General features: G+C 34.9%; 1 protein-coding gene across 1 annotated transcript; it reads right to left on the bottom strand.

Annotated features, from left to right (window-relative positions):
- Positions 1–23: 23 nt before the first annotated feature.
- On the bottom strand, positions 24–22,768 carry LOC136035741 (serine/threonine-protein kinase PAK 3-like). Its single transcript, XM_065717711.1, has 7 exons — positions 22,678–22,768; positions 15,279–15,341; positions 10,793–10,863; positions 9,247–9,494; positions 6,348–6,534; positions 713–838; positions 24–29 (listed from the first exon to the last, which is right to left on the bottom strand). The coding sequence occupies exons 1-7, from the start codon at positions 22,766–22,768 to the stop codon at positions 24–26; spliced, it is 792 nt and encodes a 263-aa protein (XP_065573783.1).
- Between the last annotated feature and the right edge of the window lie 694 nt (positions 22,769–23,462).

Raw genomic sequence — 23,462 nt, 5'->3', positions numbered from 1 at the left:
AAAAAAAGCAGATTAAAATCAGATCAAACCTAGTAAAAGAGCAAAGCAGAAGTTCCATAAACAAAAAAATAATTTAACTTGACATTTGAAAATTCGAAAATACATGAAAAAGATGTGAAACTGTTGCAAAATAATCTATGAATCATGGGAATTTATACTGACTGTTAGATGGTAGCATCGTTACTACAGAGCAATTTGGTTAAAGACCCCCTAGTTCCAAAAAGGAGTCGCGCTATCCTTGCACTGTTGCTACGTTATGTAAATTACAAACAATAAGAACTTACTGAAAAAAGGAAAAAAAAACTCGAATTTAAAGTGCATCAAGACTTAACATTAGTCTAGAAGGCTCTTGGGACAGCAAAAATATATATACGAATGATCTCTCTTCAAGACTTCGCCTCTTCCCGCACGCGCAATGACAAAGGTTCAGCGCATTACGACGGGAATAATATGATCGAATGCCAATTAGCCACTGAAACTATTGCTCTGACGTAATGGGAACTTCCCATTCAGAGCTCTAGGATGTGTGTCATTTTTGAAGAGACGTTTCGCTACTGTTCGTATATATATACATATATATATATATATGCAGTGTACACCAGCAACAACTCAGCCGGGAACATTAATTCACTTTCGTTGGTCTTGGACTGGAGGATAGCGGAGATTTCTTCAGGCAAAGGGTAAAACAAATAAGTCTGCCTTTTGATCTTACCTTACTATGAAGAAAATCAATTCCATCTAGAGTTTTCTTTAAAACACCGGCTATCTGACCTTCTCGTAACACTGTTTCAGTTACAACATCTGTTAGCGGGCCACCGTCTAATAGTTCCATTACAACCTGAAAACACGTAAGCACATCGGTTACTGATTAATACATAGAATTTCATTTCTTAGAATATATTGTCCGGTACCTTGACAGTTTCTGAGCGTAAAACAACCTGCAAAACGTTGAAAAACCTATCAAGATTACCTGAAAATATTTAACAATAAAACTATATTCTGACAAAAAAAAAAGCCAAAGGAACATAGGTATGTTAAATCTGCATGACAGTTCTAATCAAAAATCTAAATTACAGAATTTTTCTTACAAATATTAAGGGAAAAGAGAACTGAGAGCATAATTTTTTCAACTTCCAAACAGTTGTGAAACAAATTTTTGTGAAGATGGATTTTCCTGTATTAAAATGATAAAATCTTTTGGTTTACCTTGCTGCTTAGCTGTGAATAGGTTCTAACTCTCATAAAGCCTTACAGTGCAGACACTTGATGGATCAGAAACAAAACAGTTTTACCACACACACACCCCCCCCCCCCATATCCCAAAGACAAAATTTGAACACATAATGTGGTGAAGATCAATTTTACTGGATTAGAATTGCTAAATCTGTCGGTTTACCTTGCTGCTTAACCGTGAATAGATTCTAAGTCCCATATGGCCTTAGAGTGCAGATACTATTTGGATCGGAAAAGAATTTTGTTTAGCCCCCCCCCCCCCGCCCCCCACTAGCACAAAATTTGAGATTCTTTCATAGGGCGACGTGAAATCCGACTTCCAAAGAGAAACCAACTCCTATCAGAATTCTGCTTAAACAAATATGACGCACTACTTTCTTTCTGAAGTTAGTTGCGTCTCCAATCTTCTTGCAATGTGCAAAGGATATTATTACCAGTCACCATCACGAGATGCTGAACTGTTTGAACTATGTTAATCTAAAGTCAATCCATTGTTTTGCCTTGAATCATCGTAGGCTAGTATAAGGCTGCTAATTGAGAAACGTTCACACTAATGTCAAATGACATTAAATTTTAATGTAAAACATAAAATATATTGTAAAAAGGTAGAATTTAACCTTGGAAAACAAATTAGGGGAGGTCAAGGATGACCCGGACGCGATTTTTTGAAATGGTACATCTTCTAAGCCATTAGTTTTTCTGTAGTTCTAGCTTTACCATAAAATGCGTGTCTGTGAAGACTACCTTTGATTTTTTTTAATTTTTTTTTCCGAAAAAGGAAAATACTAGTTTTATTTTTTTCATTTGTCCTAAGCAACCCCTGACCATCGGGTAGGATTGGGAGGCTTTAGTATTGGCTCGGATACCCTGCTAAACTATTAGATTTGGAGGTGTTTTTTTTTTTTCAGCTAGGTATAAAGTTATGAAAAGTAAAAATGCCACCTGTACTGCCTCTTATGTTCCGCGGGGAGGAAGTTTCTAAACCATGTCGTCCACACTAACAAAACTTTCTTTCCATTTTTTCTCATGAAGGAAACCCTGAAATCACCTTGATGGACACTTTTTATTTGAGCAACATAAAGAATCTCTGCACAGCACTCGCTAAGCACAAACTTCATACAAGTGAGATCGTTTGCCACATTGGAATTGGGATCGAAGGGCTCGACGTCTTCCTTTTCACCGTGATGAAGTAAGCCGTAACTCGAAACGCCATTGAGATCAAGAGATTTACTACTACTGCTTTCAACAATTTCAAGTGACTGTCCGTGATTCGAAGATACCATGTAACATGGGGTCTCAGGCACCATAATTACTGGTCTGTCTGTTGCTACTGAGGGCAAAGAACCTTAATCCAAGAAAATATCATAGTTAAAACAATATTTGCCCGAAGAAGTTTTTCTAGGAAACGTTGTGAAGTAAGCTCTGTCACTTGAAAATCACTGTTGGGATTACGGTTATCGAGATGTAGAAGAATAAGGCACGTTTCGTTTGGTTTCGTATTTTTCACAAAATCCTTGACAAATCCAAGGAGGGTCTTACTGTTGACCTATCTGCTTGGGTTAGCGAGGCCTAGTGCTCCTGGTAATCCACAGCTTAGCATACGAGCTTGGAAGTTGACTCGTGGAAAGATATGGACCCAAGGCATAGTGTAACCAGACGCGCTACAAAAGCAGGCTATTGTCACAATTTGACCACGTTCGGTGGAGGTAGTGCGTGAAACTTCCGAAACACCATCGAAGCCAAAATCCGAGATTTAGAAAGGACGGTTGGGACTCCGTCTGATCAACATTCTATCCCCTCTCAGGCGTGTAGTTTCCTTTGAAACATGGATCATCCCTCAAGAATTTGCCAAAAAAAAAGTTTCCATAAAAACGCGGTTACAGCCACTTCCTCTAGCTCTGTAAGCCATTTACTCTGTGGGGATATTAGCGATAATTTTTTACTTCTCTATAAAAATAAGGCCATCCAGTAACAACGGATTTCGTGAAATTATGCTAAATTCATAGTCAAATTTGTGATTCAATCGTTTACTAAGTTCCAGAACATCAAAGCCTTTTTCCTTTGTGAAATTTAAATGCACAAAGAAACAGAGCAAGGAATCATGGTTACAGCCATAGCTGCGATCTTGTTGCAAGCGAACCTATTTCCTTTTTACTGAGATTAAAGTATCAAACAGTTCGTGGTAACGAACTGTAGTAAGGAGCGAACCGGCTCAATAGTAAACGAAACTCTAAAAAACGGAATTTCGATGCTAAAAGATACATCAAAAGAGTCTTTGTCATCAAAAGTTACGAGCCGGAGAAAATTTCCCTTATTTTGGAAAATAGGGGGTAACACCCCCTAAAAGTCATAGGATCTTAAACAAAAATCGCACCATCGCATTCAGCGTATCAGAGAACCCTATAGAAAAAATTTCAAGGTCCAATCTACAAAAATGTGGAATTTCGTATTTTTTGCCAGAAGACAAATCACGGGTGCGTGTTTATTTGTTTTTTATTTGTTTTTTTTTCCAGGGGTCATCGTATCGACCAAGTGGTCCTAGAGTGTTGCAAGAAGGCTCATTCTAACATAAATGAAAAGTTCTAGTGCCCTTTTTAAGTGACCAAAAAAATTGGAGGGCACCTAGGCCCCCTCCCACGCTCATTTTTTTCCCAAAGTCAACGGATCAAAATTTTAAGATAGCCATTTTGTTCCGCAGTCGAAAACCATAATAACTATGTCTTTGGGGATGACTTACCCCCCACAGTCCCTGGGGGAGGGGCTGCAAGTTACAAATTTTGACCAATGTTTACATACAGTAATGGTTACTCGGAAGTGTACCGACGTTATCAGGGGGATTTTTTTGGTTTGGGTGTGGGGTTCAGGGGAGGGGGCTAAATGGGAGGATCTTTCCTTGGAGGAATATTTCATGGGGGAAGAGAAATTCAATGAAAAGGGCGCAGGACTTTCTAGCATTACTATGAAAAAAACAAACAATGAAAATATAAACATGAAAAAGTTTTTTTCAATTGAAAGTAAGGAGAAGCATTAAAACTTAAAACGAACAGAGATTATTACGCATATGAGGGGTTCTAAAAGTACTTTAGCATAAAAAGCGAGGTATTTAGGAGGAGATAAATACTTCGCTCTTTATGCTAAAATTTTTTTAAGTAATTTCAACTATTTATTCTACGGCCTTTCTGATTCAGGGGTCATTCTTAAAGAATTGGGACAAAACAAGATTTAGTGTGAAGAGCGAGGTATTGACGAGGGGACCAACCACCTCATATATATAATCAAAAATATAAGAATATAAAAGTTTGTTACGTAAGTTAATTCTTAAGTTACGTATATTTTTTACGAATAAAAACGTTCGTTAAAAATTAAAAGATCTAGTTGCCTCGCAACTCTTTGATTCTTTCTCGCAACTCTACTTTTTAAAACAATAAAAAACTTAAGCGTAAGGAGCGGGGTGTCGAGGAGGAAAAGCCCCTTTCATATACGGAGTAACTTCTGTTCGTTTTAAGTTTTAATGTCGCTCATTACTTTCATTTCAAAAAACTTGTTTTTTTTTATTTAATTATTGTCAAGGATTTATCTGTGTGTTACCCTATGTAACCCTAATACCAGCCTTTTAGAGATAGGGCTGGTCCGAACAGAGATTTGTATCCAACCCTCGATTGTCATGTCCCACCCAACCCCATTAGTCCTTTCACAACAAAAAAGTATATTGAAAAAAATTGAAATAAATAGCACATAATCGTCTACTCTAAAACTTCCTGTGTGAGCTGCCTTTTTCCTGAAAAACTCCAGCAGCCTGGGTTACTCTATAAAATTCGAAACAGACACTCTTGAGAAAAATTTTTCGTTAAAAAACACTTTTTACAAAATAGGATACAAATAATTGCACATATCTATATCCAAACTAGCATAATAATAGGGCAGTAGATGGTGGGCCTATCTTGATTTTTTGAAAATATTTGCTAAGCCGCTAAGGGTTTATACTTGGCTTTCCAGATTAGCCTCGTGTCCAGGCCAAACCCAACCTCTCCTATCTTAGAATGACCTTATATAAAGATCAGGGATAGAGAGTGCAGCAATGATTTACATCATTGTAAGTAAAATTGAACACTTAACATCACGCTATAAAAATAGCAAAATAAAACTGTATTCACCCAATAAAGTTAAATGAGTTGATCACTCAAGTCCCTGTTTTACGATAAATTAAATCTCGAACAAAACTTTCATCCTGGATAGGGGTTGGAAGAGGGTGAGTTTAAAAAATGAGAAATTTTATTATCTTTATATTATCATCTTTAATATTTTATTATCTTTATTTATTTTTATGATTACTTTATTTTATAATATATATTTATATAAATATAAATAAGTTTATTTATAGTTTATAAAAAATATATTTATTTTTTTTTAATATTAATGTATATTTAAATATCGTATATTATCTTTTTGTATAATATTTTATTATTATTTTTATTATCTTTATATTTAATATTATATCTTTTTGCCGGGAAAGGGTAGCCATTCCTTATTGTTGCGTATCTTGCACCTTGATTTTTTTTTTTTCATGGAGTGGGGAGGTAAATTCAAGCAAAAATGACAAACATAATTCTTATATGGATGATTCTGTATTAAAAGTACGTCCAACTCATTTATTTCAACCCTTAATCACCCTTTTTTCCACCCGATACCGCAACGTAACTAAATCTCAATATTCTCACAATAACCGCAGATTTGAGCTGGAAATAAGTTGAAGATTTTTGGCCGATTGTGACAGATAATGAAAAACGTTCTCGATGTCGGACAAATTTCATGCAAAAATGCGATCCGAGTCGTCAGGTAATTATGACAACAAAAACTCTACGTTTGTTCAACTCTTTACATAATAAGCAAAACCACTCCGATGGTTTGGCAACCACCCTTATACCACAAATGTAAGGATAATAAACAATTATCCATATTAATTCATCTCAATGCCCCATCTCAGTAATACATGTTTATTACCTTCGCAAAAAAGGTAAAACTTAAGCAAACTTTATGTAAACTTAAAGGTTACTTAAGCCCACATTGACAGAGCATTTATTTCATAATTAGTAATCAACAAAAAATGTATTTACCCATAAGCGTGTGTCGAGGAAGAATCCATTTAAATAATTAACTAGATTTGGATGAATGGACTCTCTCATTATTTTTATTTCACTCAAAAGTAACTCCTTCCTTGATTGCTTAGTCATGTCTATTTCTTTGATTGCTACTAAATTACCCGTCGCTCTCTCTTCAGCTGTGTAAACAGTCCCAGAAGCCCTGAAAAACAATACCCTTTGATTACCATGGATGCAGTTAGTGGAATAGTGGACTTGGACATGAACCAATATGGGCCTTCACATTGCTACCAAAGAACTTGTGTTACATAACTTAAGCTTGTTTTCAACGGTGAACTACTTTCAGACGAATACCCATAAATAAATCTTTATCAAAAATCATATATATATATATATATATATATATATATATATATATATATATATATATATATATATATATATATATATACATATATATATATATATATATATATATATATAATGAGAATTATCGGAAGTATTAATCGACATGATACTGTAAGCCCTGAAGTTTTATAGGAAAGCGAAGAGAATCGACATCTCTCACTTGGGTCGGAGTTGTCGGATGATTCGCCAGGACCCCGATACTTGTATGTATAGCCAGGATACTTGCTTTGATAATAGGTTCACTTTTCAAAATATTGTGAAAAATTCAATAAATGTAAAGGATTCTTGTACCTCTATTTATAGTTAAATCTGAGAAAATTGTATTCTACGGTTTAAAACGCTCATTGCATGAAGCTTTAATTGCTTAAAATGGCTCTCGATTTTAATTATATTAGGCCGATTATTGCTTAGTTTGATTAGTTTTAGGACTAAATAGAAGAAACTTTTTACTTTCAACATTCCGTTTTTCTTTTCTTGATTTGTCTTCCCCATTTTGGAGTTCGTACTGCTTCGGCTGATAATTATTTTTAAACGCTTATTTTGCTGTATTGATAATACCTTTTTGTTTATACAGGCAAAACATCAGCGAATACAGTTTCTTTATTTCTATTCTATGATTCCACTGTTCTTCGACCAGTTTTCATGATCCATCTTATCATTTATCATTGGAACTACTTTTTATGATACTTTTATGAAAATGTTGTCACCACCGATACTCCACAGATTTGAGGTAACTAAAACGACTTTACCTTCTAAATAAGTTAGTTTCAAACACGAGTAATAATTATTTTTAGTATTACCGAATAATTTTAATATTCCCTTCATATTAAAATGTCTTTTCGTTAATTGGGAAAATAATCCATTTGTTTAGGACAACTTTTTAAAATCGCTCAGTTTCAGTCTGATGTTTGGATCAGTTTCCCTCGGACGTGGAAAATACTAAACTTAAAAAAGTATTGGGAGTAAGAACATCCATTCGAACTAGGAACTAGGAATATGGAACTGGGATCTAAACTTAAACAAGTGTTGGGAGTAAGAACATTCATTCGAAAATGGGCTAAAAACACGAAACTTCTACGGGCAAATAGTGACATTAGTAGCAGCAACATTTTACCTATCCAATGTAAAGGTAATAAAAATCCTTGAGGTTGAATTGCAGAAAATTGGAACAATGTCTTCTTCTATGCCCGCATCAATACAAAAAAAAAAAAATCTAATTGAGAGGGGGAGGTAACAGAAAGCTTTTTCTAAAACTATTTGCTTATGTAAAGCAGATTCAACGAAGCGTCATTTTCTCTAGCCCTGAACAGAAATTAGTTTTAGGTTGTATATTAAGTACATGTTGAAAGAGACTACAAGAGAAGGCAAAATGAATCAAATAAATCTTCACGTTCTTTACCTAACTAAAGTAAAAAACACATTTATTATTCATGCATATTACTTAGATATGATTACCTTTCTACCAGAGAAGAGACATTAAACGCAGTTTACCAATATGCAGCTGTTAAAAAATAAAATATACGTATGCACCTCATATAATTCTAAGAAATTATCACTCATATTTTAAGGGAGTTTTTAGTAAATTCCTTTTATACTCAAGTCTGACACTGGTTTGATTATGCAATTCAATTTAAAAGAGAAAGAAAATTATATTTACTGAAGTCCTTTTCAACTATACTGATGTACAAGATACTGAACATGCTTTTGTCATATTTTACTAGCATAAATGACTACGTAAGGACACAGATATAGATATTATTCAAATTGGCATTTTAAACTTAATATGACGTTAAAAAACTGTCAAACAGAATAGATGGTGATCAAAAGAGGCCATCAAGAAGTTTTTGTAGGGAGAAACTTACTGTAATTAAGTTAAAACTATTCTACTAACCTCCTGATAAGAAATTCAGCTCAAAAACCTTAAAAGCGGAAGACTGATTTATGTTCACGTTTAACAGTCTAAACAGCATAGATCTATTGGCTGTATCAATATTCTTCAATTGATACTCCCTCCTTAGAGGAGATTCCCAGCCCTTCCCCTAATTTAAGCCGTAACTGAAGGTCTTACGTTCGGTCGTAATTTTCGGCCCAACCATTATCTCTAATAAGCAAAATAATGTACAATTTACTCCGAGTTCTTCATTCTGTAACCGTTTCTTTCGTGTAGGTACTTTAGTTTAGTTGGTTTATCCGCTTTATATTCTCTAAGTTTTCTCTTCTTTTTCTTCAAATCGATCACGCAAATTCGTGCCAAGCACAGTTTAAGTATACACCAGTAGCGAATTTTTTTTCCAAACGTGACACACACACTTCGTAGCACGTAATTAGACTCTGAGTATAAACGTCAAAGCCATACATAGACTGTGAGCATGTACGTCATAGCCACAGTTTCAGCTGCTACTTGGTTTCCCATTGGAAAATGTGTCATTGCGCGTGCGCGAAGGCGGGTTCATGAATCATATCTTATTTATGCTCAGAGGTATATTTACTTAACAAAAATACTTACCCAGCACCTAGTATTTTTATTTTAACATAGGTTTGTCGGAAAGGGTCACCGGGTCGACATATTTTCGCCAGTTCCGAATTAATGTTCACTGCATTACTGTTAGTACTGGGTGGTGTTTTCCTAATAGTTGGAGGAGTGGAGATTTCTTCTTTTTCTTCAACTTTCACTTGGTTTCTGTCAACAATGGCCTGTGGAGCTGGAACGTGGTCATAATCAGGATATTCATCATCTTCAACTTTCTTTTTATCCTAAAAAGTGACAGAAATATTTAAAATTAGAAGGTCTCACACAATTACCAGAAAATTATTAATTGAACTTTTTTTCAATCTCCTGAAATTTCCCATAAAACTGGGTCCAGGATAGTTTTAAAGATATTTTATATGAAAATTTTTGATTCATGGGTTGTGCTTCGGAAATAGAAAAGAATCCTTCTTCCAGAGCAATCTCACATTACAAAAAAAGCAAAAAAACAAGAGTCCTCAATACTGCAAGAAATTTCGTATTTTGTCAGTTAAAATTGTTTGTTTGGATTTTGATGAATAAAAAACTTCAATTTTCTGCTTGAAAATACGCAATTGTTAAGTGTTATGATACAGACCTTTTCTTTTGGGAAATGCGTAAGCAGTTTTTTCGGGAGGGGGTTCAAGGCCCTTTCCCAAGAAGAAAAGACGAGGATAGGCTCCCCTAGCCAGACTAAGTTTTTGGGCAAATCCCTGGTGGTGGCAGCAGTACCCAAACCATAGTTGAGCATTTCCAAGCAAAATAAAGGTCTTTTAAACTCAGCTTTATAACTTCATGCTACTAAGCATAATCTTGTCCTGTCCTAAAAATAGAGACAATTAGTAAATGAAACAACACTACTCTCGTTAATCTTTATTGACTCGTCATATAAGTAGAGATGTACTTTCTTCTTGAAGGTATGGGATATTTGGTAACTTCCAGCTCAGACAACCTGATACACACTGTATATTATATATGAAAACACCAAAATTTCCGAACATCATATGAAATCACACGTTAAGTTTTTACCAACCTTTTCTTACCTAAATCTTTAAAAGAAACTATTCCAAAAACTTTTATTTCTTGCTATCCTCTAGAATTTGAAACTGTACGGGTATTCAAATTACCAAACAAAATTACTTTTTATTAAAGCCCCCCCCCCTTAATATTTTTATCCCAAGAAATAATCCTGGGCACGTGCCTGGTCATAGGTATATGTGCATACAGAGAGTTCAAAAGACATGCCTCGACCACTCCCGAGGAAGAATTCAGCATAAAATAATGCACTAGAAAAACTTTCTAATCAATTAAAGTAATACTAAAGCCCAAAAAATTTAACCTGTTCAAAATTAAGAAAACGTTTAGAAAATATAACTAAGAAACTGAATAGTAAAACAGCTTTGAATTTTGTTTTCTGTTCAACAGAGAAAACGCGTTAGAAACTATTGATACACTCCTGGGCCAAAAGTTATGCTATTAGCGTACTATAAGGAAAGATAATTATAGGCATGACCAGACAAGATTTGAAAGAGAATCGAATACTTGCATGGATATTTCTCTGCTTTGGAGGCAAAGGTACCGGCATATCTTCAAGTTTTGTTGGCGTTAGTCCTTCTTCTGAAAACAAAAAGTTAGTAACAAGACAAATAAGATTAAGAAAAAAATAAATTTAACAATTTTCATAGGCTAATTTCCAACTCCATTTGCGTTTACATATACTACACTTACATAACTTTTATTAAGAAAACAAGGTTGATTGCAGGAATGAAGCAAAAGTCCGGTTTTAAAAACCTACCATAAATGTGAATAATTTAATTTTTCGGGGTGTTATTTTTTTCGGTAAACTCAGCAGTATTTACAGTTCCGACGACAAGTTTCAAGCCACTTTTAGATCTTATACATGAGTGTAGATCGGAGTTAAATGTTCACCTAAACGTTAATGCTTTGAGTCGTCCTAGTCGAGTAGTTGGCGCGCTAGATTTGGAATCCTTTGTCCGAATGGCGGGGTTCAATTCCTGATGTGGCCGGTAATTTGGTTTGGGACGGGGGTCATTGGCGTGACTCTGTAATGTCAGCCAAAGTCGAACCAGCTCTAAATGGGCACCTGGAGAAATCTGGGGAAGGTAAGTAGGGGGGGGGGGGTGCAAAATCACAGGATGGCTGGCCCCCAAACCCCCATTACACTTTCTGGCTGAATGGCCTTGAAACAGAGATCAGCACCGCCAATTTGGACTTAAAGCGTCTAGTACCGCATCATTTTTTCCTGCTTTACTTTGACCCTAATTGTCTGTAGAGCCAAACTTCCTTGTTTTTCTGACCTTGCAAGCGAAATGTCTTCAATAATTCAAATGAGTCAATTACAAAATAGACAAAAACACACCTCTCGAAAGAGTAAGACAATGTAAATTGTTTCAATATATTATAATGATTGCCTTAAAAGCAACATGATGAGTCAGGTTTATTCAAGAGGACTACCGAATCAATATTTTAAATAAAGATGAAAATAAATAAGAATAAAACAATACGAACTGTCATGTTAAAACTTATGCCATATACAAAGAATTTCGGTTAAACTAGTAATAAACAAGATGACATGTGCTTGAAGGTGGAGAAAACCCACTGGAGCTATGAAATGAGGACACCATTTATCCGGGTACAAGGTAAAAAAAAATTGGTTATTTTTTTGTGAATTTGAAGCAAAAATCTTTTTAATATTTTTATTTTACTCTTTTCAGTTATACAAACTTTTAGTCAAACATGAAGACGGGAAAATATCTCTTGATATTTCATCCTGACGCAGGTCTAACGGTTCATACTCTATAAAATATCTTGCTTGCTTAACTTTATGCTAAAATCACGTTTACCTCTCCAACAAGCAATCAATAAACATAACTACTTGGCATGATGATCGTCATGCCTGTGAATGGTTTTCGACTTTCTAAAAGTTATACTTGAAGTTGTGATATTTGAAGATTTTATCCTCTAAGCAGACGAAGTCTTAAAAAAAAATCGTTTAAAATTAGGCTATATGTAGGAACAGTTTATTTTTTCTTCCTTTGTAGGAAAAGTTTCTAGCACTACTAGAATATGCACGTCCTATTTGGCTCATACAAAAGAAGAGTGACAAAATTGAAAGGGTTCAAAAGAGGTCACTACAAATGTTCCCCGTTGCCTCACTCCTTTTAACGAAAAGTATTTGAACTTGACCCCCTTTTTATCCGTCGCGAAAAACTATGCCTGAATTTCGGCTCAACCCTCCTCCTCTATCCCAACTACAAGAACTTCTTGCTGCCTCCCTTTGTCCCTCTTGGATCCCGGCTCCCCAGAGAACCGGCTGCGAAAGTTCCAAGACTAACACCAGTTTACTCTGGGTCAAAGCTTTTGCTTGTAACTTTTGTGCCTGGGCAAATTTTCTTGAGGTGACCGTGTTTTAATTATTATAAGTTTTCTTTGTTTTATATCTAATTGACTGGCTAAAAAATATCATACTTGTGCCTTGCCTATGAGGGTGTATTCTGTAAACAATAAATGATTTAATTTAATTGGATTTTTTTTTTTTTTTTTTTTTTAGTAGTTTTAAATACGAGCAATTTTGTCTAATCATCTATAGCAGGACATTATGGCTTCATTTTGAGATATGGTACAGCACTTCTTGACGGTTAATTCGTTTTAGCCGTTTTCATCTCGCCAGTCTTTACAACACTATTGCACCTGTCATGAATATTCTGCCTATCTAGAAGATATTCACAAAAACTGATAAAGTTCTATCTTATTTCATTTTGACAAATATTACTCGATACATCAGAATAGACACGTAACAAAAGACTAATAAATCAAGCACAGCAATTCCAGGAATCAGTTTCAAAATTTGGGAAAAAAACAAAAAGAAAAGCCAATCTCCCGTGGTTTTGTGTTGTGTTTAATTTATACCCGAGTTACCAATTCCTTTTTTTCGCATTAGGCTATTTTTGCACATTGCTGTCGTTGCTTTGTTAATGTGAGAATTCGAATTTTGTATTTGTCTTTTTTTCGAAAAAATAAAAGTTCAATAGGGATAGATAATTTATTAGACAATGAAAACATTTACAAAATCTCTGGATATTTCGGTCCCATATAAAGTGACTGTCTTCAGCAGATAAACTGAAACGCAGTGTTGTTTTATTTGAATCTATTGCTCAGGCCTTTTATGTTTTTGCAGAAGTGTTTTCAAATAAATTAAATTAACCATGTCTGGTGGTCTTTGAGCATAAGAAGTGGTAAATCATTGTTAGTCCAAATCTTGGTTGGTATTTATCAATTCCTGTGAATAACGTACGCTTGTGTAAAGTGACCAGTGAACGGAGACCTTTTACTACATCTTAGGAATACGAGGTCTTCGGTTAGGGAAAAGTTTTACATACACCATTGATTTTGGGCGTGATGGTCCTATATAAACTAGTAGAAAGAAAATGCTCGAGTTTCCTAAAATGTGTGTATCTTACAGTGGAATTTCTGACTTTAGCTCCTACTCTTTTCGTGTTTAAATTGGGATATTTGGAGAGTAAGTAAAATGATACTCATTGCCAAATTTCATCATTTCTAATACTATTTTTTCATAGTTTACAATAATTATTTAATTATGGAGGTCTTTATGGGTTGGTAAGAGAAGGGTGTCTCTTGTCAAAAGAATTTAAATAGAGAGAAAAAGGTTTATAGTCAGGTATTCCATATCAAGGGTATTACATCTAAATCAAAGCTTAAAAAGAACATAAAGAAAGCATACATATTATAGAAAGCTCATGGACCAAATATCGAATAATCTTAACATAAATTCCTACAAGAGAAAATATTCCTTACCATGCTTGGATAGCAGTCTTTTAATGGCATTTTCTCTTTTAAAAGATTGCTTCTTAAATAGATTAGAAGGGGAGAGGCGCTTGGCAGCTGTAAAAGAAAGCAGGACGTAAACAACAAGCAGCGAATCAAGCCGACACAATTTCTTTTCGATAGGATTTTGAAAGACAAGACACAAAAGCTATTAAACTATTGTATATGACCCATTTATTTGACAAATATATAAATAATAAAAGCTAAACAGCTTATTCTATCTCAAAGACAGGGTCAAGGTCATAGAGTAAGTCTAGAATAGTTAAATTCAGTTGACTGATTCCAGTTTATCAATTTAGCTGCAAACTCGATTCAATTAGGCGATTCCACCATGATGATAATATGGATGCATAATAAAGATACAATAGCACACCAAGTATTATGGCTGCGTAATTTATTTATACGCAGTCAACCCTGTATTCTCAACCATGTTGATAAAACTCGGTTAAACATAGTTATTTAGTTTTAAATAAGTTAATTATAAAAGAAATAAAGTGACATTAATTAGAACGAATTTTATTACAAATTGTATGTCTTCTGGTTGGACGTATTACGAACTTCTGCGTTAGATTTTATTGATGAGTATTTCAAGTTTTTGACAAATTTTTCAGCATAAAAGTGATAGATGGCGTTGAATTCCTCGTATATGATTACATTCTTCTTTTTTTGTTTCTGAGTATACTTTTTTTTAGCCGCTTTTTTGAAAATTTCTCTTCCTCAGCAGGTGTTCCATGGCGTGTTTGAAATTTAGGATTGGTAACGATGAAAAATGAAGATTAAAATCAATCTTTGGAAACCAGCTGTTCTCCTTCGTTTATACTTCAGTACCTCTGTAAAACTCAAGTACTTTTGCCCTCCCCCCCAGATTTTGAAAATGTTTTTTTTTTCTGTTTTTTTTTTTTTTTGAAAAATAGCTTTCTATATTCTCATGAAAAAACTGAAAAACAAATCCTCTCCCCGATTTTCCGTGAAATGACGCCAATGGAACATACTATGTCAAAAAAAATTTCGAACATATAATGTGCAAATCAAATTGATTAGTTTACTTAGAAACTATCATATAGATACCAGCTCCCAAAATAAAATGAAAACTAACAAGAGACCACCATAACAAACCGACAACAATTCCAAACAACTCCAAATAGTGAGGAAATTTAAAATCTTACTAGGACTTGGATGAGCTGAACTAGAAAGAGTCAATCCAGCAATGCCTGTCTTTCTAAACGGCTCTAAAAGAAAACATACACACCTTACTTTGTAAAATTGGTAATGTCGATAGTCCAAAGCTAATCAAATTATCATGATCACAGCGGTAGCTGCAATTTAGTAAAGAATGAACTACGGCCCATAGTAGCCAAAAATTACAAAAAGCGTAAAAAAAACTGGCTGGCGAGAAAAATTGCCATTCGTAGCTGATTCAGTAATGGTAACTATTATCTCGATTATTTTTAATAGTAATATGTTATCTCGAATGTTATACAAGGGTAATTGGCGTCTCTTAAGGGACAACAACTTACCCTGAAAGATATTTATGTTTCTGATGGTCGGAGGGAGAATTGCTTTTTTCTCTTATACTTGAAGGCAAGTGAGCAATGCATACAGTTTAAGAGATTGCATTTGAGCGCAATCAGCAGGTTCCAGTAAAAGATGACGAGTTCTATACGCAGGTTGGTTAGTGTAGATTTTTTTTTTGTCATTTGACAAGAGGATCGAGTTGACTATTTAAAGAAGTTTTTTAACTGGAGGAGAGGGTGTAAGGGGAATTTAGAATTTTTGTTTGGGGGAGGAGGGCAAGCTATTTTTGTCGGTCTTTACAAAAGAGTATGCGCTATAGTTTTCTTTTTGATTATACATCTGTTGCCCGACAGGCTCTTTTGTCGATAGTAGTGTAAAGAGCAATCTAGCCTTGAACGATTAGTTACGCAGCATTGCAAAAAAATTAAGTTTACCAAGAAGAGAAATGAATTTTCTTGATCCAGCCGGTTTTTGTTGTTTAATTTACTACCGATGCAAGAACAGGAAGTTGTTTCTAAACTCAGATCTATCAGCCATACAAAAAGTACAGATTAAAACTACTATGTTCGATGTTTACTGACAAAAGAAAAAACATCATGATCATTTAAAGTAAAATGAATCACGAACAATATTAAAGTTAACTTGGGTAAGTCTTTATTTCAACAGCAAAAAAAAAACAAATTTTCTTCCTCTGTTCCTCAAGAGCTGTTGAAAAATTAAAATTAATTATACATACATGTTTTATATCTTAAACATATACTGATACTGCCACAAGCAGGTTTCATCAGGAAATAAATTTTGTAATAACATACAAGTTAATCTTAGAAATGGCGCGAAAATTTAATAAGAATATAATAAGAGAACAGGAGCTAAGAGCTCATATGGCACTTGTGACGAGGCGAGAAGAGCTAAGAGCCAAGGGATCATATGGTATGAGCTCTAACAAAATTCTATGAATCAATAATCAATAGATTGATTTAAAAAGGAAAATAAGAGGCTTAATGCCGGTCAGAATTTAAAATAAGAGCTCTGAGTCACGATGAGCTTTATAGATATCAAAATTCATCAAGATCCGATCACCCACTCGTAAGTTATAAATACCTATTTTTTTCTAATTTTTCCTGTCCCTTTAGCCCCCCAGATGGTCGAATCTGGGAAAACGACTTTATCAAGTCAAATTGTGCAGATCTCTGACACGCCTACAAATTTTCATCGTCCTAGCACGTCCAGAAGCACCAAACTCGCCAAATCAATGAACCCTTCCCCCCGACTCCTCCAAAGAGAGCGAACCAAGTACGGTTATGTCAATCATGTATCTAGGACTTGTGCTTATTTTTCCCACCAAGTTTCATCCCGATCCCTCCACTCTAAGTGTTTTCCAAGTTTTAGGTTTCCCCCTACCAACTCCCCCCCCAACGTCACCAGATCCGGTCGGGATTTAAAATAAGAGCTCTGAGACACGATATCCTTCTAAATATCAAATTTCATTGAGATCCGATCACCCGTTCGTAAGTTAAAAATACCTCATTTTTTCTAATTTTTCAGAATTACCCCCCCCCCCCAACTACCCCAAAGAGAGAGGATCCGTTCCGATTATGTCAATCATGTATCTGGGACTTGTGCTTATTTTTCCCATCAAGTTTCATCCCGATCCCCTCCACTCTAAGTGTTTTCCAAGATTTTAGGTTTCCCCCCTCCAACTCCCCCCAATGTCATCAGATCCGGTCGGGATTTAAAATAAGAGCTATGAGACACAATATCATTCCAAACATCAAATTTCATTAAGATCCCATAGCCCAATCATAAGTTAAAAATACTTCATTTTTTCTATTTTTTCCGAATTATTCGGCCCCCCACTCCTCCCCATATGGTCAAATCGGGAAAACGACTATTTTCAATATAATTTGGTCCGATCCCTGATACGCTTGCCAAATTTCATCGTCCTAGCTTACCTGGAAGTGCCCAAAGTAGCAAAACCGGGACCGACAGACAGACAGACAGACAGAATTTGCGATTGCTATATGTCACTTGGTTAATACCAAGTGCCATAAAAATGGTAAGAGAAAAATAATAAGAATTTAACAAGAATAATTAAATAGAAAAAAATAATCAAAGGTATTTCAAATGTTATTTCTCACTTAACTTTGCCACTTGAAAAGTTACTAATCAATGCTAGATGCTAGAATTCTTTTACGTATTAAACAAACAAGTTTTTTTAAACTGAAAGTAAGGAGCAACATTAAAACTTAAAACAAACAAAATCACACCACATATGAGGTGTGCAGCCGCTTTTTCATCTCTCACTCTTTACGCTAGTCTTGAAGTTCTTAAAAATACTCCTCATTCAAATTAAGCAGCCCTTATGTTTGAACAGTCTTTCTTAAAGAATTGGGACAAAAAGTCAAACTTTAACGTAAAGAGGGAGGATTAAGGAAGGGACAGCGCCCCTCATGTACGAAATAACTTATGTCCCTTTTAAGTGTTAATGTTGTTCTTTTCTTTTAATTGAAAAAGCTTGTTTTCAAAATTTATTTTCTGACCATTTTTCAAATCCTGCCATGAAATCTCCTTCCTTTCCCTCCCCTGTGCAAATTTACCCTGAAAACTTTCCACTCCACGAAAAAACCTCTCTGGTTTTTCCCCTCTGTGGAAAATATCCTCCCCTGCAGAAAATTTTCCCCCAAAAAATTCCGTTTCTTTTCCATTAACAAATATTAACTGTGAGCAATCAGCAATTTGCGTAGCTTACATATTTTTCCCCAGGGACCATTGGGGTCGTGTCATCCCCAAGGGCTTATTTATTGGACCTTACAACTTCTGATCGGACATTTCATCAGATGCCACAGAGAACAAGGGGGCGTGGGAGAGGGCTAGTTTTCCACCAGTCTTTTTAGTCATTAAATAAAAAAAAAACTAATTTTTTTAGCTGAAAGTAAGGAGCGACATTAAAACTTAAAACGAACAGAAATTACTCCGTATATGAAATGGGTTGTCCCCTCCGCAATCCCTCGCTTTTTAGGCTAAAGCTTTTAATTGTTTTAAAAAGTGGAATTGTGGCGAAGAGTCAAACTTTAGCGTAAAAAGCGAGGGATTGCGTCTGTACACTTCCCAATAACCATTACTATATGTAAACACTGGTCAAAGTTTGTAACTTGCAGCCCCTCCCCCAGGGATTGTGGGGGAGTAAGACATCCCCAATGACATAGTTATTGTGATTTTCGACTATGCTGAACAAAATAGCTATCTCAAAATTTTGATCCGTTGACTTTGGGAAAAATAAGCGTGGGAGGGGGCCTAGATGCCCTCCAATTTTTTTGGTCACTTAAAAAGGGCACTAGAACTTTTCATTTCCGTTAGAATGAGCCCTCTTGCAACATTCTAGGACCACTTGGTCGATACGATGACCCCTGAAAAAAAAAAAAAAATAAAAAAAAATAAAAAAATAAAAAAATAAACCCGTGATTTGTCTTCTGGCAAAAAATACAAAATTCCACATTTTTGTAGATAGGAGCTTGAAACTTCTACAGTAGGGTTCTCTGATACGCTGAATCTGATGGTGTCATTTTCGTTAAGATCCTATGACTTTTAGGGGGCGTTTCCCCCTATTTTCCTAAATAAGGCAAATTTTATCAGGCTCGTAACTTTTGATGGGTAAGACTAAACTTGATGAAACTTATATATTTAAAATCAGCATTAAAATGCAATTCTTTTGATGTAGCTATTGATATCAAAATTCAATTTTTTTGAGTTTTGGTTACTATTGAGCCGGGTCGCTCCTTACTACAGTTCGTTACCACGAACTGTTTGATTTAAAAGGAAACCAGAACTTCTGATTTCCATTCAAATGAGGCCATTCCCGATCTCCTATGGCCGTTAGTTCGATACAATTACGCCTGAAAAAAAAAAGAACAAAAAACAAACCAACAAAGAAACACGTATTCGTGATCTTTCTCCTGACAAAAAATACATAATTCCACGTTTTTGTAGATATGAGCTTGAAACTTCTATATTAGAGTTCTCTGATACGCTGAATCTGATGGTGTGATTTTCATTAAGATCACTTGACTTTTTTTGGAGTCTTCCCCTTTTTTGCAAAACCAGTCTAATTCTCTCAGGCTCGTAGCTTTTAATATGTAACATTAACTTTTGGAATCAGCATAAAAGCCAATTTATCTGATGTATCTATTCATATCAAAATTCCGATTTTTTGGTTACGGTTATTTTTGGAGTTTCAGTTACTATAGTGCCGAGTCAATTCTCAATTCAGTCAAAGTTCGTTACCAAGAATTGTCTGATTAATATCTAAAAAAGAAAAAGAAACGTAGAAGAATAGATGATTATTGGCCACGAATTTCCGTTATGGCCTTTTTAGTGACACCCACTTGGTGAGATATTTGGCAAAAAATATTTTATAAAGTGTTGGGCCCATAGAATTTGGGCATATACCCTATTTTGTGCTCCGCCGATGTGAGATGGGATATATCATCATCCTGCATCTCATTAATATCTACATTAATATTAATAATAGAGAAGATGAAACTTGCAGGACTACGATTTCAACTAGCCGCTATCCGCATTTGTGAAATATGTAATCTACTAAGATTTTTCGACTTTGAGCGTCTATATTGCAATATTAGGATCACATTTACGATCAGCATATTCAAAAAAGAGGTTAAATAGATACCACTTTTCGTGAAAACCAAATCCTACTTGTGACATATGTACTCAATTTTTTTTTTTTTTTTTTTTTGGACATCTTTATTTCATCTAAATGTTTAAACTTTTGTCTTTTCGGAAGCTACCCTAAATGATCCCAAAACAACCGTAATTCAAAAAAGATGGGAGGGTGTCTACGCCTATATGAGTGAACTCAGCTATTTACATAACTTGTGACCCTTTACTCCATCAGCTGCACACATCATGCCAACCTTATGCATTTTACCGTTGTGATTAAATCAAATATATGCAAAACTTGATTTGAAGTCTTTTAACGTTGGAGGGGCTTCTGGGGGCACATGAGGAATTGAAATTTTGTATCCATATAAAGTCCAGGCTGAGATGTAGATTCGGATTAATCCAGCTTTGACATGACTCGAGGGTGGCGTTTAGGGAGTGGGTTTTTCTCAATTCTTTTCATTTACAAATAACCTGAAGGGATTTTCAGTTCTTAATGTGGAGCGAAAGTTAGTGCTTGAGCTTGGCCTTTGGGCTTTCTGAACAAAAATTCGACCTTAGTGGGGAAGGAGGATCCAGGATTTCTTACCAGCAGGGCATCTATCCGAATGGATAGTCAGATTTCGAAAACACTTGGTCGGAAATAAGAACTAATGTCTTACATATTTCTTTTCAGAATAAGAGCGCAAGTTGACCTATAGTCGACGGAAAGGGGGCAGATCCCTGAATTATCGTCGTCAATACCTCAAGCAGATGATATTATGGGATTTCAACTAATCTCTGTAGAAAATAAGAATAAGCGGCTTATCTTTACTTTTTATCAGTACATGTCTCATTTAGTCTCTGTAGAGGGAGGGGGATGGGATAAAATTGTCCTCTGAACTTCTAGCAAAGGGGATTCTTGAATGAAAATGGAACCTTATGTATTGAAAGGGTAATTTTTTTTTTACTTTTTCTGTCCTGGTAGAGTCCATCTTCAGTGATGGGAAGAGGCAGGGTCCATAAATCAAGTCTTCGGGACACTAGACAGAAAAGATGGCCGAATCTCAACGAAACTTTGTAGGAAGTTAGGGATGATATACAAGTCATGTCTTTTGGAAATCTGGACTCGATCTAACCTTCCTGGCAGAGCGACTCATATATATTTGTTCCATCGCAACATCTACCAAAAGGGGCTATCAGATCTAAAAAAAAAAATAAAAAATCTGATCGGAAGAAATATTAAGTATATTATTTCTGCCTTTTAAGAGTTTGTATTCGACAGATGTAGGAGAAGGAGTCCTAAAACTCCTTTCATCAGGAAACTTTCCAGATGAGGGTGTCGGATCTTAATGAAACTTGGCGGGAAGTAAAAGCCAACACTCTAGCTATGCCTTTTGAGGATAAAGACCCACTCCAAACTATGGGGAAATATGAAACAAGCGTCTCGACGCATATGCCAACAGAACAACATACATAAGGCCTTGTAAAAGCTCAACTATCCAAAGTTGGAAGTAACATTTTATGTACTATTTTTCACTTTTCCAAGTCACGTGCCAATTCAATCTCCATGAGGAATGAGGAATGGCGACCACAATCTCTAGTAGAATAATCATTTTCAGCAGGGGTTTTCGGAGAACAATCAGACCCAGTGGGGAAGAAAGATAGTGTCTTAATTGTGCCTCTTGTGAGTTTGGACTCGTTCCACCTTCCGTGGAAGGCAAGAAAAAGGGTGGTATTATGCAAGTTTCGAATCCAATTAACAATTTGCTTAAATTCCTGTGCAGGTTTCTTCTTCTTAGTTTTCAAAAATGTCAGTTTCAAGAAGATGCCAGTTCAAAAACTAAAAATATTTAAGGTATCGTTTTAAGGACGACGCAGATGTTCATCTTGGACAAATTTTTTACTTCCCTTCAAATCTGTACACATGTTTTTGTAATTACAGTTATATAGGATACTATACTTAAAATATTAAGTCTACATCACAGTAGAGATATCCCTAAATATTTACATATTTAGGGATATCTAGATATCTCTACTGTGGTCCACATACAGAGTATGACTACAATGTGCCGCACGTTTTACAATTGACAAGATTTTTAATCCAATCAAGCTCAAAAGACCAGTATTACACACACACACACAAACAAGATTATAATAAGTTAAAAGATGAAACATCCGGACAAGGTTTTTACCTTATCAATTGCTTAGAAACTCTGAATCTTAACTGAAAAACAGTTCCAATGCTTGTCCAGATTTAATTCTTTTTATCTATCTCACTATTAAAATTTTAAAATATACGTTGTTAAAGGGATTACAATCAAATTTACATCATTAAACTGAAGTACATTTAAGGACAACCAACAAGACAATTCACACTCAATCACAGGAACTTACTCGATTTAAAAACGTCAGGTTCATGATTACTCTCATCATCTACTCTTAAAGGAGCAAGAAGACCATAAAGTGTGTATGCTGCCAGTGGCATTACTAAAAATACCAAATTTCAGTCATTCTAGTGCGCTGAATAGTAATTCTATATTAGACTTTCCAAAACAAAGGAAATAGACACAACGAGTCCAAATGATTGGGAATGCAAAAAAATACTCATTCAAGAATGTCAACACAAAACACATAAATTTATATATTACTTAAGCATGAAGTCAGGAATCCGCAATGAATCTCATATTTATTCTAGATGGATGATTTCTCCCCTCCTTGAGATTTTAAATGATAAGACGGATCTCGTAACTAAAAGGGGGCCGCAAGCACAAAAGAAACCACGTAAATATAAGGCTACTGATAATAGTAATAACGTATTTCTACCCTCTTTACAAAATTGAATGTACTAAGAGAAGTAGTCGAAGATCAAGTTAAGAGATCGCACAATTTAATTCTAGAACTACATCATTAGGAGAAAAGGCCACAGTATTTTCTCCTTATGAAATCTATTCTAGTAATTCCTTATGAAAATATCAATCTATTAAGCTCATGAAAGCTAATAATAATTATTATTCATTATTATAATTATCATATTATTTATTATATTAGCTTATTACTATATATATATATATATATATATATATATATATATATATATATATATATATATATATATATATATATATTATTATCATTATATTAGCTTATTAAAGCTTGTTAAAGCTATTCACTCATTCTGA

This window comes from Artemia franciscana, chromosome 14 (assembly GCF_032884065.1).
Source record: "Artemia franciscana chromosome 14, ASM3288406v1, whole genome shotgun sequence".
Classification (NCBI taxonomy): domain Eukaryota; kingdom Metazoa; phylum Arthropoda; class Branchiopoda; order Anostraca; family Artemiidae; genus Artemia; species Artemia franciscana.
The sequence above is the reverse complement of the archived record's forward strand: the minus strand, read 5'-3'. Positions and strand labels throughout refer to the sequence as shown.